The following is a 19,857-nucleotide window of genomic DNA, read 5'->3' on the forward strand; positions in this document are numbered from 1 at the left end:
TGTGTTTGCTCTGAAGATCTAGAGACATAACCTCTACGGTACGCAGAGCACTATCTTTACAGACCACAAAAGTCTGCATCATATTTTCGACCATAAGGAGCTCAACATGAGACAACGACGGTGGGTCGAGCTACTCAGTGATTACGAATGTGAAATTCGTTATCATTCGGGTAAAGCCAATGTAGTAGAGTCAAATCTCTGACTATGACTATCCATTCACACTTGTCCACACAAATTAAGGCTGTGCAACTCGACGCTTTGAAAACTGAAAACGTGGCAGGTGAATCCCTGAAACAAATGAATAAGAACTTAGAGGTTAAGGGTGGCATAGCTTATTATTTCATGGATCGGATCTGGACACCGAAACACGGTGGTTTCAGAGACTTAGTCATGACCGAGGCGCACAACACTCGATATTCCGTCCACCCCGGTTCAGATAAGATGTATCTGAATCTCAAAAAGTTATACTGGTGGCCTAATATGAAAGCAGAGATTGCTAGCTTCGTAAGTAAATTCCGTACTTGCGCAAAGGTTAAGGTTGAATACCAAAAGCCCTCCGGTTTACTACAACAACCAGAAATTCCAGAATGGAAGTGGGAGCAGATTACTATGGATTTCATAACCAAGTTGCCCAAGACAACAGGTGGACTTGATACCATATGGGTCATCGTCGACCGATTGACCAAGTCTGCACATTTCCTGCCTATCAAAGAGACTGACAAGATGGAGAAACTTACAAGAACTTACATTAGGGAGATTTTAAGATTGCACGGTGTTCCCTTATCTATTATCTCGGACAGGGATAGTAGATTCACTTCGAGGTTATGGTAGTCGTTACAAAGTTCCCTAGGAACTAGGCTGGACATGAGTACGGCCTACCACCCACAGACCGACGGGCAAAGTGAGAGGACCATCCAAACACTGGAAGATATGTTGAGATCATGTGTGATTGACTTTGGAAAGGCATGGGATACTCATTTACCCCTTGTCGAGTTTTCCTACAATAACAGTTATCACACGAGCATCAAAGGCTGCTCCATTTGAAGCCCTCTATGGCCGAAAGTGCAGATCCCCTCTGTGTTTGGCTGAAGTGGGGGATACCCAATTAGCTAGGGGCAAGTTTCTGACAGTACTCTCACCGGCCCGGAAATCATTCGGGAAACGACAGAGAAGATTGTTCAGATCCGTGAACGATTGAAAGCCTCTAGAGACTGCCAGAAAAGCTACGCTGATAAGCGAAGGAAACCTTTGGAATTCCAGGTGGGAGACCGAGTCCTTCTCAAAGTCTCACCTTGGAAGGGCTTAATACGCTTCGGTAAGTGTGGGAAGCTTAATTCGAGATATATAGGGCCTTTCGAGATTCTCGCAAGAATCGGCCCTGTAGCATACAAACTCAATCTACCTAACGAACTTCGTAATGTACATTCTACATTCCACATATCTAACTTGAAAAAGTGTCTATCCGACAAGACTGTTGTAATCCCACTCGATGAGATCGAGATCAACGAGAGCCTTAACTTCATGGAAGAACCAGTAGAGATCATGGATCGAGAAGTCAAACAGACGAAGCAAAGCCATATCCCGATTGTGAAGGTTCGCTGGAACGCCAAGCGATGACCGAAATTCACTTGGGAGCGTGAGGATCAGATGAAACTGAATTATCCTCATCTTTTTGCTTAGTTATTTGTAATTACTTTATTTGTTTAGATTTTAATTTCGGGACAAAATTCCCTTTAACTAGGGGATGATGTGATAACTCAAAATTTCCATTTGGTCAAACCCTAAAAGTCAACCCCTTCTTATGATAAGTTAATGTGATTATTTCTTATTTTTAAGAAATTTAAAGTTCATTTGATTATTTTAATATTATTTTTAAGCGAACGGGTGAAAGAAAGTGTCGTCTCGGGTTTTGAAATTTAAAAACCGCAAACACTTCGCGTCTTAGAAATTCCCGACCAAACTTTTATGTTTGGGTTGAAAAATCACCCAAAAACCATGAACTCATACCTATGTATGAGTTTACTCCCCAAAAGTTAGTCATTTGTGTTTACTCCCCAAGTTCACAAAAGAGTAAACTCCAAAAACTCTTTCAAGTATCATCCTAGATTTAATTCCAAATCTTCAAAGTTGTAAGTGTTCTAACCATTTTAAGTTAGTAAAACACTTAATCTAGTGTTTGTACATCTATTCATCCATTCATTTACGTATTTTGTCTAGATTTCCAAAACACCAAGAACATACACTAAGTGTTCTTGGCCTTTTAGCTCAAATCAAGCCTTCTAATAGTAAGTACTTCCATCCTTAAGACTTCTTAGGCTAGTATTACATTTAAACATAAAGAAATTATGCCAAGAACACAAGGATTGAGGTGTTCACGGTCCAAGAAGATGCTTGGGCCGTAAACACCATAAAGGGCACCAAAGTGTGCCTAAGTCCTTATCTAAGCCCTAGTTTAATGTTTAAGCCATACTTGACATGTTTAAACCTTCCTTTATTGTGTTTAAGCCTTGAAAAACATCAAAAACCAACATTTATAGGTGTTTACGGTTTGGGGATCTCCCAAAACCGTAAACACCCTAAAGTGTGTTTAAGTTGGTCATTTTCCTTCCTTAGGCCTAGAAACTAGCTTATACACTTACCTGATTGTGTTTAGGACTTGAAAACATGGCAATACCCTCCTCCATATGGGTTTACGGTATTAAACCCAAAGGTAAATGCCATGAGGCCGTAAACTCCTCCAAGGAGTGTTTTTGTTGCCCTAGTCCATTCCAAAGGCCAAACCACTTAGTAGAAATGCTTCAAAGGACTTGTTAAACCACAAAACAACACTTGGTCATTAGGACTAGAGTTTACGACCGTAAACTCTAGAGTTTACTGCCGTAAACTCCCTAGGTTATGACCACTAAAAACGTAAACTCCAAGGGAGTTTACCCTTGAACTCCAAACATACTAGCTTTGCCCTACCAACACTTGGATGCAATCCTTGTGATCTTTAACACTTGAAACAAAGTGTTTTCATGTTCTAGAGTGTCCCAACTTAATTTATTAATTATTAATTGGCTAATTAGTTATATATATGTTCATTATATGATAACTAGGCTCGTGCGTGTGTACAAGTCTTCATTTGTCACCTAGCATCGTAACCGACACTTCAATCCAATCCACTCACCACAAGTGAGTTCATACCCCTTTAACTAACCTTTGAAATACTTTTAAATGTTTTAAATGCTTTATGGGGGGGGGGGGGGAATACAGGTTGAATACTTATAGTTATTACATCAATCACATGTGATTAATAACTACAAAACCAATGATTTTACTACTATTCAAACTGTTTATCAAAGTTGTTTTACCTCAAACTGTTTTACAAACTCTTTTACTTATCAAATAATTTTACTTAAACTTTGTTATACTTATTATAAATTGCATGCCCGTATATGTATAGTTATATAAGAAATGTTTAAAAGGCTTAGGAAGGCCGTCCGCCCTATTTCCTTTTCGCGCTTGAGATATGGTCTGGTGGGATATCGGGTAGCCGTCCGAAAGTCGTTTCAATATTAATTATATATCATGTGTACATATATAGACATAAAAGTGCTTCCAAATTCATACTTACCAGTTACTTCATTTGTGTGTTACCATATGGGTAGCACGGAATAATACTTATACAATTGCTAGATCAATGAGTCAGTTCATACATGAGTCAGTACTTACTACTATGAGAACATATACAATTATACTAGAAGAAGAACATATACAACTATACTAGAAGAAGAACATATACAACTATACTAGAAGAAGAACATATAAAACTATACTAGAAGAAGAACATATACAACTATACTAGAAAGAGAACATATACAACGATACTAGAATGAGTAACAATACATTACATATACATGAATACGTTAACGAATTATGATCCACTGTATCGGAGCATGCCTTCAATGTCATGGCCCGAGTTGTAGCCAGAGTCTCTTGGAGGGAGAATGTGAGTTTGCGTATAGATCTATACTGGATTGACTATCCTACACCTTGCTATTAGCTACAGCCGGACCTGCAGGTCTGCGGGTGCCAAACGTTATACCTTTTTACGACCTACATTTTTCGTTGTTACCTAGTCGATAATATGGTACAATTAATCACATGATGCCTTAATATAAATCCGGTTTAAGGTAGTTAGTACAACAGTAGTTCCTATAATACAACACTACATTACTACATTAATTTACCCCTTTACATATTTAGTGATCTTTTCACTTAAACATTAATGTACAAACTATATTTTGTTAATGATAGTTACACTTGGGAAAATTACACACTTTTACGATAAACGAACATACAAAACAGTTACGCCTTGGTAGAAGGCTACTTTTAATAGAAAATATAGGTTTTTCTGAGAGATTCAAACTTTTACAAACACTTACAAACATTTACATACTTTTACCACCAATGCTTACAAACTCATGCTTAAAACCACGTTCAAACGTTTTGATACAAACACCGACACTAAATTACTTATGAACTCACCAGCTTTAATGCTGATAAACTCTTTCAAAATAACTTGTATTCTCAGGTCATCAGTAGACAGGTACAGAGGTCAGCTTTTGAGAAGATGGAGCGCATTCGAGACTCATCTTATTATTTTGATTTACATTTTTGGTGTCTATAACTGTACGGAACACACTTGTATTAAAATTATATATTTAATGCAATGGATGATGTTGTTTGCTTGTTTACTGTTATACTGTGTTGTGATACTTTACATGACGTCCTCCACCCCAGAACGTTTCCGTCGTTCTTGGTTTTGGGGTGTGACAATATATTGACACCCTTCCACTTTTTGTTATTATAATGACTTTTGTTGTGCATTAACTCGTATATAATTTTTTCAGAAATAACCTTTTATATTATAAGATTTTTGGTCATTTTTCTTTGCTTGCAGGTGGTTCTAATAATCATGTTAGTTTGTGTGTACAAGAGCATACGAGAGTTGTTTCATAAAAAGAACAACTTGTAAGTTATTCAGGTTTTATATGTTATGTTATCAGCTGATGTTTGATTTTAAAAGTTCCGGTAGTGCCACCACAGATTGCACAATGTTGATGATGCCCAAATGTCGAAACTCGACTCAATGGACATGGATATAAACATAGCCCCACAATATGTGATGACTCACAAGTTTGACTATTTATTTTTCCACTCTTTTTCTTGAATTGTTGTCGACAGTCTAGGTATTTGTTAAGTGCGGCATCTGACCTCAAATCTTTAAATTTTATACTAAAGGTTAAAGTTTTCATTTATGTTATTCAGACCTTTCAATTGATCAGAACAAGAAACAACTTTAAAGCCTTCTGTTTTTGTCTCACACAATTTGTTTAACTCATCTTTTTTCCGTCTTGCGACTTGTTTTGGCTTTTTAATGTACTTTCTAATTTTTAATTAGTTGACTTAAGTTCTTCTTTTGTTCTCACTTATTTCATGATTTAACATTTTCATTGTTCTATTGTTTAACACTTTGCATGTTCTGATTGCAACATCGATCGGAAGAAGAAATCATGGAATAGAGTAGAACAGTAGCCTGATTCAACTATCAAAATCCAAATGGAGCTTTCAAACAAACTTAAATCATTAACATTTCTTTTGGTTTACTAGATCATGTTGTTTGAAGCTAATACTAGAAATTATTAATCAAGTTGAAGGGTTCTTTTGTTTTTTTCATTAGAGTACGTAGAAACTTTTGTTTTTGTGTTAGGTAATGTTTAAAATCATATTAATATTAGATGACAAATTGCTTTAGTTACAATGGTTATTAGGAACCATCTAAAACTTTAATTTTTTCAAGTGTTCTTTTGTTAAATTTGCAATAAGGTACAATTTGTTTTTCTTTCCACATGGTTGTACAATAATCAAAGTTATTAACTAAATCATATGAAGTTATTCATTTTTATTTATGAATAATCATAATTATTCATGAAGTCATTGAGGTTAGAGACGTAGGTGTTTTTTTGGGTCTAATGGTTTTTAATATTTATTTGTAATTCACCAATAGTATTTCTATAATGTTTTTTTGTTTAAAATAAATTTAAAATAAAGATATATCTCTAACATGGTTTTTGTAAAAACAATCAACTTTAAATATAACCATACTTTTAAAGCAATTTAATGAAATCACACTTATTTTATTTATTTATTTTTATTTTCTAATACACAATAGATCCATACGCTAAAAACTATCGATTATTTATCAAATTCAAGTTCGAACTTGAAAAATAAGTCTGTTGGAGCTCAAGTTGAGTTTCAAGATTCAAGTGAAATAGATAATATACGATGAAAATAAAATATTGTCACCTCTTCCGATAAACTATCTTTTAAAATTCTCCCTCGGAGAACCAAGACAATAGTAGAATCCATGGATACCACGCGACAATACAAAGATGTTAGTGAAACTCCAAAAAGTTGAAGCATGGAGTCGAATACTTTTAATTTCAACCAAAAAACACCGAATTTTTTTTTATTCAAAACAACAATACAAATGATATTTAGTGAAGTGTTTTGAAACTAATATACTAAAAAACTAATCATTGTGGTAGAAATAAAACTATTCACCAAAATAAGACAAACATCGGGTGAAAAGAAACTGAATATCATTGAAAGCTAATCGTTGAAATGAAACTATTTACCGTTTGTTATGATTTTTCTAATATGACATGGTTTTTATTAGAAAACTAAAGTTTGAGTTTCATTTTCTAGCAAAATAGAATGGAAATGAAAAAAACTCAAAAAATGAGTTTCAGGACCTGAAAAGCAACTCAACATAGACAAAAAAAAAAACGGGTTGAATATTACAAACCCGCCGTCCATCAAACAGCTCAAAGTTCCAAAACAAATTAACATGTTACGCTTATTTGTAGTTAACATTCAAAGTGATTAATTGCAATTTGCAAGGAAGTAACACATATGATTTATCAACGTTTGAGAATTAGAACAAAAGAACTATCAATATTTTATAACTTGGTTAATACTCAATGAGTTTTAGGGTTACATTTGATTGCAACAAGAAAACTACTCATCAAAATAAATTAATCAATGTCGGGAAACTATTCGCCGCCGCCGCATTGTGCGGGTAAACGACTAGTGTATATATATATATATATATATATATATATATATATATATATATATATATATATATATATATATATATATATATATATATATATATATATATATATATATATGGAGTAAATGGTAAAAAAAATAAAAAAATAATAAATTACACGAATCTTTGAACGGTCAAAAGCAAAAGCAGCAACCAATCAGCACACGCGGTCTTCAATAGCCGCACTTCGGTCTTAACCGTACGAAACCGTGCCCTGGGCACGGTGTTCGCGGCCCACCTGGCAACACCGTGGTTCCAAACCGCATACCATACCGAGCAGCCTAAAGATGTAAGGCCATCCGTTATGCTTGTCACGAAAAACGCAACCATGAGGACCTTCACGAACCACAAAACTGTGTTGGTGTACCGGAGACGACAACGAACGAAGAGAGAGGCAGAAAAATAAGGTTGGCTGTGAGAGGAACGGCCGTGGTCTTCCGTCCTCCCCACCATGAGCCATCAGGACGACGAAGATCCAGGGTGGTGTGCACGGACAACGCTCGTGACCACGTAGACCACGAACCCCTTCGTTGCTGGTATACCAGAGGTCGGGCCTAATACCATATATTGATACATATATAACTTACTAAAGAAGTAAAGTTGTAAAGCCAGCGGAATCTAGAAACACGGCGGCACGTGCGAACCTTTCGCAACGGTGAAAAACAAACTGTAACACACCACTGGACAATTGGCCGGTCGATAAATCCTCGCTACCACCGTGTGTATCAGAAATAAAGAGAGCCAATAGATTCCGGTGAAGATCCGGAGAAATTATGTCTAACAGCAATGGAGATTCAATGGATTCCAAACGGAACCCCAACATTCCGCTACCAGAACGACGTCCTCTCCTGAAGAAATCAAGGACGATCGCTGATTCCAGCACTGCTCACTTCCCCGGTCCACTCTTCCCAGCCGTCCGCCGGCCCTCCTCCGATGAGTCAAATCCTCCTCTTCCACCATCTTCCTCCTCCACCTGGTCCCCCCGACGATCATTCGACTCATCCGACAGCTCCAGCACTACCACCAGCGACACTTTCCCCGGTCAAACCTTCGGGTTTGCTGATCGTGATTACGTTTATCCATCATTTCTTGGACCTAACACTACTCGAAACCGGGTGACAGTTGTTAAATCTTCTGCGTCTAAGTCACTGAGGAAACAACCGCCTGTTTCGTCTCCTTCTCCTTCTCCGGTTCGAAGCGCTTCGATGCCTAAGAGTTTGGCTACCACAGGGGGAAGCGAAATGCAACCAGCTACTGCGAGTGCGAGTACGTCGCGTTCACCGGCGCCGGGGTCAGATTCTAAATCGGAGAGAATCGTTCCGCCAGTGCTTGCTCAAGTTCCAGTTTCTAATTTGACTTCTTCGTCTTCCCTGAGTTCATCCTCTCTTGCTCGCAAAAACTCCAGGATCAGGAGGTCGTTGATACGTAACCTGGTGAATTATTCCTCTCTACTAGAATTTATATGTATACAGTCCTAATCTGAGCGGGTATATAAAACTAAACCGTGTTCCATTTCCTAATTTCCCATTGAAAATCAAATTTGTCTGTGTGAGTTAAATGTACTGAACTTATCACTTGAATCCTGTTTATAAGTCTGTAATGTCATGTTGTTATTCTGCAGGGAGCCCTCAGAGCATCTATCCCGCATTTTAATCTTTAGTGTCTGATGATGCCACGTTTATTTCTTAATGCAGCTTGCACTTTTATGTGTAGTGTTTGCATCTTATGCAATAACATTAAGGAATGAAGTCAGGAAGCTTCAGGTATCAAGTTCTTTGACTCTGTACTCTTGCAAACAGATGATTTTGTTAAAGCCTGTTTATTCTCCATACAGGAAGAGAATTATGATCTTCATAGAACTTGTTTGAACAAAGACATTCCTCATGATGAAAGCACAGACATTTTCAAACATGAAAGTGACAATTCATTTGTGTATATTGGCAACACTGATACCCGAAACATTGCTCTCTACACTGTTCTGTTTACTCTTGTGACACCTTTTGTATTATACAAATATCTTGATGATATTCCCAAAATCAAGAACCTCTCAAAACGTTCAAAGAACAACAAAGAAGAGGTTCCATTAAAGAAAAGAATCGCATACATGGTGGACGTGTGCTTCTCTATCTACCCTTATGCAAAACTCCTCGCCCTTCTCTTTGCAACCATCTTTCTCATTGCATTTGGTGGTTTAGCACTTTATGCTGTAAGTGATGGTAGTCTTGCAGAAGCCCTTTGGCTTTCTTGGACATTTGTAGCAGATTCAGGGAATCATGCAGATAGAGTTGGCACTGGATCAAGAATTGTTTCAGTCTCTATAAGTTCAGGAGGGATGCTGATATTTGCAATGATGCTAGGGCTTGTTTCAGATGCTATCTCAGAGAAAGTAGATTCATTACGAAAAGGGAAAAGTGAAGTCATTGAAAGCAACCACATACTTGTTCTTGGATGGAGTGACAAATTGGTAATAACTAATAAGTCTTGGTATTTAATTACTTTATGCACAAAGGTCAAAAGAAGATAATGTTTTGGTCAACTACAGGGTTCACTTTTGAAGCAGCTGGCAATAGCAAACAAGAGCATTGGTGGTGGTGTGGTGGTTGTCCTGGCGGAAAGAGACAAGGAGGAGATGGAGATGGATATAGCAAAACTTGAGTTCAGCTTCATGGGCACTTCAGTTATATGCAGAAGTGGTAGTCCTCTTATACTTGCTGACTTGAAAAAGGTAGTAGTATTTCTTGAAAATTGAAATCTTTTTTTTTTTTTATGATGTCAGATGTAAATGGGGCCCACAACATTTTCTTCAAATCTTTCTTGTTAACTTCTTTTGAACATGCTTAGGTTTCGGTTTCAAAAGCACGTGCTATAATAGTACTTGCAGCAGATGAAAATGCAGATCAGGTATGTCTTACTTCTTAACCATTTAACCATTTGACCATTTTACCCTTATCCAATTAACAAGATTCTTTATTTTTTTCAGAGTGATGCACGAGCATTGAGGGTTGTGCTTAGTCTTACTGGAGTAAAAGAGGGGCTAAGAGGTCATGTTGTTGTTGAAATGAGTGATCTTGACAATGAACCTTTGGTGAAGCTTGTTGGAGGAGAACTCATTGAGACAGTTGTTGCACATGATGTGATTGGAAGGTTGATGATTCAATGTGCTCTTCAACCTGGTCTTGCACAGGTAGTTTAAACTTTAAACTAAATAAAATGATATTTCACTTTTCACTTTTCACAATAAAAATTATAATGTGTTTATAATGTTTTATATATGGTTGAATTAAGTGTGAAATTGTTTTTGTTGCAAGATATGGGAAGATATATTGGGGTTTGAAAATGCAGAATTTTATATCAAAAGGTGGCCAGAGTTAGATGGTTTAAGGTTTGAAGATGTGCTTATTTCGTTTCCAGATGCGATCCCTTGTGGAGTAAAGGTTGCTTCAGAGAGAGGGAAGATAATAATAAATCCAAAAGATGAGTATATATTAAAAGAAGGTGATGAGATACTTGTGATAGCTGAAGATGATGATACATATACCCCTAGCCCTTTACCAGAGGTCAGACTTTCAATTATTAAGTTTACAGCTTTCTTTTAAAGGGTATAAATGCATAATCACAAAAATGACCAAAATGGGTAAACTCCATAAAAGTTCTTATATTTTGGCATCATAATCAATTTAATGTTTATATATATATATATATATAATTCAATTAAGTCACAAAAAACCGGCAATTGTATTCATTTTGACCTTTTTATCCGGTCAAGAAATCACCCCCTTTCAAAAATTACACTTTTGGCCCAAATTTTAAGTTTTTTTACAAATTTGGTTCAGTATTTACACTTTTGGCCCAGATTTCAAAATTTTATAATGATTTCATCCTAAATTTAGTTTTTTTACATCTATATTTCAAAATTCTGTTTCGAATATGGTTTTTTGCTTTATAAGATCATATTTATACATTAAAAAAATATAATTTTACATATAAACCTTTTTTTTTTTTCTGTATAAAAACTTTTTTTTAAAACATTCTTGTATGCAAAATACTTGATTATGAGGCCAAAATATAAAAACTTTAAAAAATAATCATCAATTCCCTTCAGTATGATTGCAAACTTGCTTTATGAGTGGCCCCCACCACAATAGAACTTTTAAAAAATGTATAAAATCAAAAAAAAAAAAAAAAAAAAAATCTTTTTTGCAGCCTTTTGTCACTAAAAGTAATTTCACAGTTGACCTATTATGCAAAAAGTAGTAATTTTGTTAGAAGGGTAAAAAAGCGGGGCCGATTTTGAATTTTTTTTTTTTTTTTTTTTTTTTTTTTTTTTTGGTTACAGGTACGAAGGGGTCTCTTTCCAAAAAAAGTCGACCCTCCAAAATTCCCAGAAAAGATATTATTTTGTGGTTGGCGACGTGATATTGATGATATGATTATGGTAATTGTAATTGTAATTCACAGCTATTTATTAATCTCTAGATTTCAAGAATAATATAATAGTTAGTAAATAATAAATTCTATTTTTTTTTTTTTTTTTTTTTGAAATCTACCAGGTTCTAGAAGCATTCTTGGCTCCAGGGTCAGAGTTATGGATGTTTAACGAGGTATTAGAGAAAGAAAGAGAAAGAAAATTAGTGGATGGTGGACTTGATATTTCAGGACTTGTTAACATTAAACTTGTCCACCGTGTTGGAAATGCAGTTATTAAAAAACATTTAGAAACTCTCCCTTTAGAAACATTCGATTCTGTAAGTCTCCTCAATCATACATACATACATACATACAAAAATCCATGATTAATTACTAACTCCAATACAACAGATTCTAATTCTCGCAGATGAATCTGTTGAAGACTCAATCGTCCATTCCGACTCACGTTCTCTAGCTACCCTCCTTCTCATCCGAGACATTCAGGTCAAAATTTTAAACAAAAATAAATTCATTATTATTATTAATTTATTATGACTTAATGGATGCAGTCAAAGCGACTTCCTTATAAAGAAGACACTCACACAACCTCAACAACCGCTTTCTCTCATAGTTCCTGGATACGTGAGATGCAACAAGCTTCCAATAAATCAATAATAATAAGTGAGATTTTGGATTCAAGAACTAGAAACCTTGTTTCTGTCACAAAAATCAGTGATTATGTTCTTTCAAATGAGCTTGTGAGCATGGCTTTAGCAATGGTGGCTGAAGATAAACAGATCAATCGTGTCCTTGAAGAACTTTTTGCAGAAGAGGTAGCACCCAAACACTACTACTTACTTCCCAATCGAAACTTCCAAAAGTAGATGTTTAACTTTATGTTTTAACAGGGAAATGAGATGTGCATTAAACCAGGGGAATTCTATCTTTATGATCAAGAAGAACTCTGTTTTTATGACATCATGATAAGGGGTCGCGAAAGGCATGAAATTGTGATTGGCTATCGTTTAGCGACAGCTGAACGCGCAGTGATAAATCCTGTGGACAAAAATAAGCTTGTGAAATGGTCGCTAGATGACGTTTTTGTTGTCATCGCATTAGGTGAATGAGATTCGCTTCACATAGTGTCGTAAATAACCCTTGATAAGTGTTGGAAAAGGTGAATAGATTAATGGCTTAGCTTTAGTGCTGTATATTACTAAAGTGTCGCGAAAAAGTCTTTTACCTTAAGTTTATTGTTTGTATAGGTGACGAAGACGTCCCATTTAAACATTTTTTTTTTATTTTGTTTATTTAAGGTCATGTGATTGTTTGAAGAGACAAATGTCGTATAAAATGCGGTACAAATTAATTCTTGAATAGTAACGGTGATTTTTGATATAGTTTGTGGGGTTCTATGTATTTGAATTTACTTTCAGCTGCTTTTGGTTTGTACCTTATATAGTTTAGTTTACTTTTTACCGGTTTGAAGATGGATATATTTGATAAAAATAGCTCATATGTCGAAAGCAAGAATTTTCATTTTTATTTGTGTTGAAATGTTTAATAGATGTTGTGAAATTTAAATGTGTACAAAACTAAAACCTAAAAGCACATAAAGGTGGTTGTGAAAAAACTATTTGAAATAACTTTTAATTATAAAATAATAAAACTTTTAATTAATTTATTTTTCGTTTTTAACTATCTTTCTTTACATACTCATGATTCCTCTATTCTTGATTGATGAGATATGTCCAGTTTGCCGTAAGGTATGTTTGGACATTTTTGGGGAATATGCGGTTAATTGTAAAGAGCTTTCTGGTTTTAAGTACTAACATGATGTAGCTAGGGATATTCTCTTTGATGCTTGTTGGCATGCTGATATTTCCGTGAAGAAAAAAACACCAGTGAATTTTCACTCAGGCGAGCTGACATTTTGATCTTTAGATAAGTTGGAGGGAAACATGCTTGTGTGGATCTTATTGGGGTCTCCCATCACGTCGGTTTGAGGAGCGGGAGTTTCAAAGCAGGACATGCCGCTTTGAAATCCGTTGTGTACAAAATGGCAAAGCATGAGAATGCATGCATAAAAAATAATAGGTGTTTACACCTTTTGTATTTGATGCATTTGTTTTTTCGCACCATAGGCGGTGTAGCTCCTCAATAAATTCCAACATATCATACATTCTTAATGTTATATTTCATAGATTCATAAATATTGTTTTTAAAATAATTAGTTTTGTCATCTAGAAAGAGCTAACAACGCAACTTGTTGCCATTTTGCCTTCCGTTGATATGTATAGACTATTTTTTTATCATCAATATTGATAAATAAATACCAATAGTTTCATAAAAAAATAAAATAGACACTTACATATTTCAAATGACAATGATCTCATGTTCACTGAAGTTTTTTTTGATTTTATATGATTTTTAGAATACAACTACCAATTTCAACGAGGATATTTTCCAACCTTCTATCCAAACATAATTTTAACAATTTTATATCAAAAACTAGACGAATGTCTGCGCGTTGCATGTAATATAAAAAATATTTTATATTAAAAATAACTAAATCATTGTCATTAACAAATAAATAATAATTTCATAAAAATATAAAAAATGATCTTCAATATTGTTATTATGTTGAACTATATTATATGAGATAAGGTTGAAACTTAAAGTTGTTTTGCATATACAAAGTTATATGATTAAAATAGAAAAAAAAATTAATTTTTAAAAATAAATAAACTGTTATTGTTATCTATTTAATAATAATTTCATATTAAATTAAAACGTTTATATTAAATATTATCATTACGTAGAAAATACGATAATAGAGATATCTTTTTATTTATCTTAAATTTTATTATTCTGTACAACATATGATAATAGAGACAACTTTTTATCTTAAATAGTAAAAAAAATATTTTGTATCATAAATATTACCATAATTATGTAGAACATATGATAACAGTGACGTCTTTTATAAGGTTAAAACTTTAAATTGTATTATATACATGGTTGTAAACTTGGCTAACACAACCAAATACTCGACATGTTACTTAAACTCGGCCTCCAATGGAAGCGAGTTTGCCAAACTCAGCCAGAAGACACTCGGATCCTTATTAAACTCGATCCAAATCTAAAGATACGGTCTAAAATCATTTTCGAAATTTTGAATTTAATTGGTCACTTATCGATAAAGACAAATTCTACAAAGAATACACTCAACGTCCTACAAAGTTAGATGCAAGGAAGATCTCATGGCTTAGTTCCTTTGAAATATTTTACAACATTTCCTATTTATAGAGGAGAATACATTCTCTTGTTTACTCTCACGATCAATGTGGGATGAAAACATTTTAATTAAACTCATTTCTTTATTGCCAATAATTTCATTTTGTTAAATAAGATATTAAATAATAAAAATAAAATGTTATCCAGAAAATTTATTGTTCAATAGTTCTATTTTTTAGTAATCTCGTAAGTTACTATAAAAATTTAAGTTTTTATTGAATAACTTTTTATTAAATCCTAAAATCATAAATTCTGTTAGGTACTTAATATAGAAAGTTTGTTTATATATATTTTCATGATTCAAAACTTCATTATAAAATGAATTCATTTATAAAATATAATCGAGTATATATTTCGTGCTTTTGAATCAAAGTGATTTTTCATACAATCATAATTTTATGTATAGGTAGATTTTTTTATATTTATATAACATTATTTAACTTATAATATTATTATAAACAATTTGAATAATCATGAGAGTTTCAAATGTATGTGGTGAAAGGAAAATGCTTCATTTATCGGTCCAAATTGATCAAACTCGGACCGATTCAGCTTAATATACCAAACTACATAACATTTTTTTCTATTGAAACCCGATTTGTATATATTTTGTGTTTTTGAATCAAATTTATTTTTTAAACAATTATAATTTTATGTTTTGGTAACTTATTTATAATATTATTAGAAACAATTTGAAAAATCATGGGAGTTTCAAATGTATGCGCTGAAAGGAAAATGCTTCCGTTATCGGTCCAAATTGATCAAACTCAGACCGATTCAACTCAATATACCAAACTACATAACAATTTTTCAACTAAAACTCTGTTTGAACCTAAAAAAATATTGTTCAAAACCATTTTCGAGATTCTATAACTTATATAGACAGTTATCAATAAAGACAATTTCACCAAAAATATTATTAACATCCTAAAAAGGTAGGCATAAGGAAGTTCTCATAGTTTGGTCTCTTTGAAACATTTCACAACCTTTCCTATTTATAAAAGAGGAAACGTTCTCTTGTTGACTCTCACCATCAATGTGGGATGAAGACATTGTAATAAAACACACTTTCTTTTTAATAAAACATTATTCAACTTATTTAGTAAAACACCTTTCTCTTGTTTACCCTTTCTATATTGTCAATAGTTCTATTTTTCTATAATCTCGTAAGTTGCTATCCAAAAAAGTATGTTTTTATTGAATAACTTTTTTTTTTCAATTCTAAAATCATAAATTCAGTTAGGTACTTAATATAAAAAGTTTGTTTATATGTATTTTTGAGATTCAAAAGTTCAATATAAAAAGAATTCATTTATAAAATATAATCTGCATATATATTTCGTGTTTTTGATCAAATCGAATTTTCAAACAATTATAATTTTATGTTTAGGTAGATGTTTTTTTTATATTTATATAACATTATGTAACTTTTTTAAAATATCATTGGAAACAATTTGAAAAATCATGGGAGTTTCAAATGTATGTGGTGAAAGGAAAATGCTTCTTTTATGGTCTAAATAGATCAAACTCGAAGATTCAACTAAATACACCAAACTACATTTTTTTTTCTAGTGAAACCCGGTTTGTATATATTTCGTGCTTTTGAATCAAAATGATTTTTCAAACAGTTATAATTTTAGGTTTAGGTAGATACTTTTTTTATATTTATATAAAGTTTTGTAACTTATTTATAATATTATTAGAAATAATTTGAAAAATCATTGGAGTTTCAAATATTTTTTGTGAAAGGAAAGTGATTCCTTTATCGGTCTAAATTGATCCAACTTCGGTTCAACTCAATATACCCAACTACATAATTTTTTTTTCTAACTAAAACACCGTTTAAACTTGAAAAAATTCGATTCAAAACCATTTTTGGAATTCTAAAAGTTAACTGGATGCTTGCCAATATATACAATCTCACAAAAAATAATGCCTTCAAAATCCTACAAAGGTAGGCATGAGGAAGTTCTCATGGTTTAGTCCCTTTGAAACATTTCACAACCTTTCTTATTTATAGAAGATGAAACATTTTCTTGTTTACTCTCACCATCGATGTAGGATGAAGACATTGTAACAAAACACCATTTCTTGTTTATAGAACATTATTTAACTTATTTATAATATTATTGTAAAGAAATTGAAAAGTCATGGGAGTTTCAAATGAATGTGGTGAAAGGAAGTTAAAAAATGGGGTTTCAAATGCATGAGATTCAAGAAAAAATGCTAGCTTTAAAAGTATGTATGAGTAGTTTCCGACTTTTAAATAAGAAATTAAGTAGACAATTATATGTTTAAAATGACACCAACCTCATATTTATTTGGATTTACTATATGATTTTTACAATACAATATATACTGTGACAACCGTCAATTTTCGGTCAAGTCAAAGTCAACTAAAGTCAACAAGTCAAACCGTTCGACTCAATTTGCCCGTGGGTACTAGAGTTTACATTATGTAATTTCTAAACAACTCTCTATTCTAATGAGATATCATAAATCAAAAAGTGCGAACATCTAGATCTCCTTAACCTAAAACTGTGGTATGTGGCGAACCAAACCGATAAAACAATGTTGCATACTCATCGGGAGTGTGTAAGATCCTTAAACAAGGCTTAACAGGGTTTACGGACCTTGCATTGCAAAGCCAGACACTCACAAATTTCACACACGAAACCTCTCTCAATCATTTTCACTTTATCTCTCTTATCGAGAATCTCTTTCAAATCTCCCCACGTATGTCAAATCTCTCCCAAATCTCTGTAAGTATGTGAAATCTCTCCCAAAACTCTCTTTGTATGAGAAATCTCTCCAAGAATGTGAAATCTCTCCCAAATCTCTCTTTGTATGAGAAATCTCTCCAAGAATGTGAAATCTCTCCCAAATCTCTCTTTGTATGAGAAATCTCTCCAAGAATGTGAAATCTCTCCCAAATCTCTCTTTGTATGAGAAATCGCTCAAAGAATGTGAAATCTCTCCCAAATCTCTCTCAAAAGTTCCTTAAACTTTTTATAGTCTTTCGGGCCATCCCGACCCTTAACCGGGTCAAAAACGGCTTAAAACGGGGTAAAAACGAGTAAAACAGGCTTAAGAACCGAAAACCCCTCTCAAGGAGCCAAACCCTCTTAAGGACCCGAAACACCTCTTAGGAAGCAAACCATCAGAAGCGAAAGCATGAGAAGCGAAGGTAAGAAGCGATCCCTCCTGGACCAAACCCGAACCTCGCACAAGCTGAACCCGAAGGCTGCTCTCGGGCCCGAACCTCGCACAAGCCACCGAGACCGAGCCTCGCTCTCGGTTCCTTCTTCTGCACTTTCGGTCTTCTCTTCTGCTCTCGGTCCCTTCCCATCCTCTCGGTCTTTCTCTACTTGTCTCGGTTCCAAGCATCAGAGGCCGAACCTTCGGCCAGACTTCGGGTTTTTGATACTTTTCACCCATTTTCAATATTTTTAACATTTTAAGCTCGTTTTTCGAGATTTTAACGTGGGATTTTCACGCAAACTCGTATTTTAACATAATAAACCCTAAATATTCATAATTAATCAAATTTTCATGAAAATCCTTATTTAAATAATAAAATCTAGTGGGTGAATAATTGAGGTGGAGTGTTGACTTTGCTTTACCTTATGACACAAGCAACCACCCCCACACCTACTCTATGACCAGCCACACCTTCCCACCTTACCTAGGTCACTTCAATGTCCTTTCCACTCAATTATCAGCCTTCCCCACATTCTTAAAGCTAGAACAACCTATCCTCCCTCATTACTTCTTTCATTTTTCTCTCATTTTACCAAGGATCCAACTCCACTTTTCTCTCAAACTTTCTCTATCAAATTCGAGATTTAAGGCTGATTATCAAGATTTCTTACACTCTTGGTAAGTATAATTCATCCTCTCCATGATTATTACACTTTCCTCATTCTCAAATCAATGATTCCTTACACAAACATCATCACATTCATGTTAGATCTTCGAATCTACAAGTGATTCTTCAAGAGTTCTTGAGTTGAACACTTCTCTTCTTCAACGCTCATCTACTGAAATCACTCAAGGTGAGTTCATACCGCTACATTTTAATTTTTTCTCAAGTTTTTAGCGGGGGAATACAAGTTAAAACACCAAGAACATAACTAAATTTTTCTAACAACCTTCATCAGAAAAGTTCAACTCCATTCACGGACTGTTTTGGGTAAGTTAAACATTTTTGTTTTAAAACCTGTACAAGGTGCAAGTGTTTCAAGTTCTTATCTTTAAAATGACTACTTGCGCATCTCCATACGATTTTTCTACAATTTATGGTGATTTTTACAAAACTGCCTATCATTTCAAACACCAATCCGGACCAGTCTGTGATTATGGACCTTTTCACTAAAGTTGGAGGTCATTAAAAATCATGATAAAGATTATGAGTAAACTAGATACATTTTGGGAACTCTCAGAATTTACGGATTTAGTTTTCGACTTCGTATGATTTTTCTATGACTTTTCTAAAATAGCGCAGAAAGGTTAAATTTAGTTAACATATAAATTTCATTACACTTTGTATTATGTGGAGCAAAGCGTATAACAATAAGTTCTAAATATTGAATGTGTTTCCTTGTTAGTTTATCATCATAAACTAAAACCTAGTCATTCATGATAAGATTATTCATTCATTTAGAACACGTATATTAAGCTATAATAAGCATAGTTTATGGATTCATAACACTAATGCGTTTTCATAAAAGAGTTCTTATACATTACAACGTTTTGGATAAACTATAATAGGTATGGTTTATGTTTCCATTAAGATAACAAACACATTTCGGAAGGTTTTATTCCCACAGAAAAAGGTTTTACACTCACGCACACCACACGTAAACTTGTTAACCTAAATTGTGAGACAATCTCTTTCCGTACGTTCGAGTGTGGGATCTAAATTCCTGGTAGTTATAATTAGAGTCTCCTGGAGGGAGAACGTGATAGTTGTGTATAGATCTATATTGGGT

General features: G+C 33.9%; 1 protein-coding gene across 2 annotated transcripts; it reads left to right on the forward strand.

Moving 5' to 3' along the window:
- The first annotated feature begins 7,769 nt into the window (after positions 1-7,769).
- Positions 7,770-12,969, forward strand: LOC145004579 (putative ion channel SYM8). 2 transcript variants are annotated; one of them, XM_078963522.1, is made up of 12 exons: positions 7,770-8,595; positions 8,857-8,925; positions 8,997-9,626; positions 9,705-9,887; positions 10,004-10,063; positions 10,143-10,346; positions 10,471-10,719; positions 11,499-11,597; positions 11,713-11,907; positions 11,981-12,073; positions 12,139-12,402; positions 12,478-12,969. In XM_078963522.1, exons 1-12 carry the CDS (start codon positions 7,936-7,938, stop codon positions 12,694-12,696), a joined length of 2,925 nt encoding a protein of 974 aa, XP_078819648.1. In that variant the 5' UTR covers positions 7,770-7,935; the 3' UTR covers positions 12,697-12,969. The 2 variants fall into 2 exon arrangements, with proteins under 2 accessions (XP_078819648.1, XP_078819650.1); XM_078963524.1 differs by having other exon boundaries at positions 8,468-8,595; positions 8,784-8,925.
- The last annotated feature ends 6,888 nt before the right edge of the window (positions 12,970-19,857 follow it).

Source organism: Lactuca saligna, chromosome 7 (genome assembly GCF_052625555.1).
Source record: "Lactuca saligna cultivar CGN05327 chromosome 7, ASM5262555v1, whole genome shotgun sequence".
NCBI classification, from domain to species: Eukaryota; Viridiplantae; Streptophyta; class Magnoliopsida; order Asterales; family Asteraceae; genus Lactuca; species Lactuca saligna.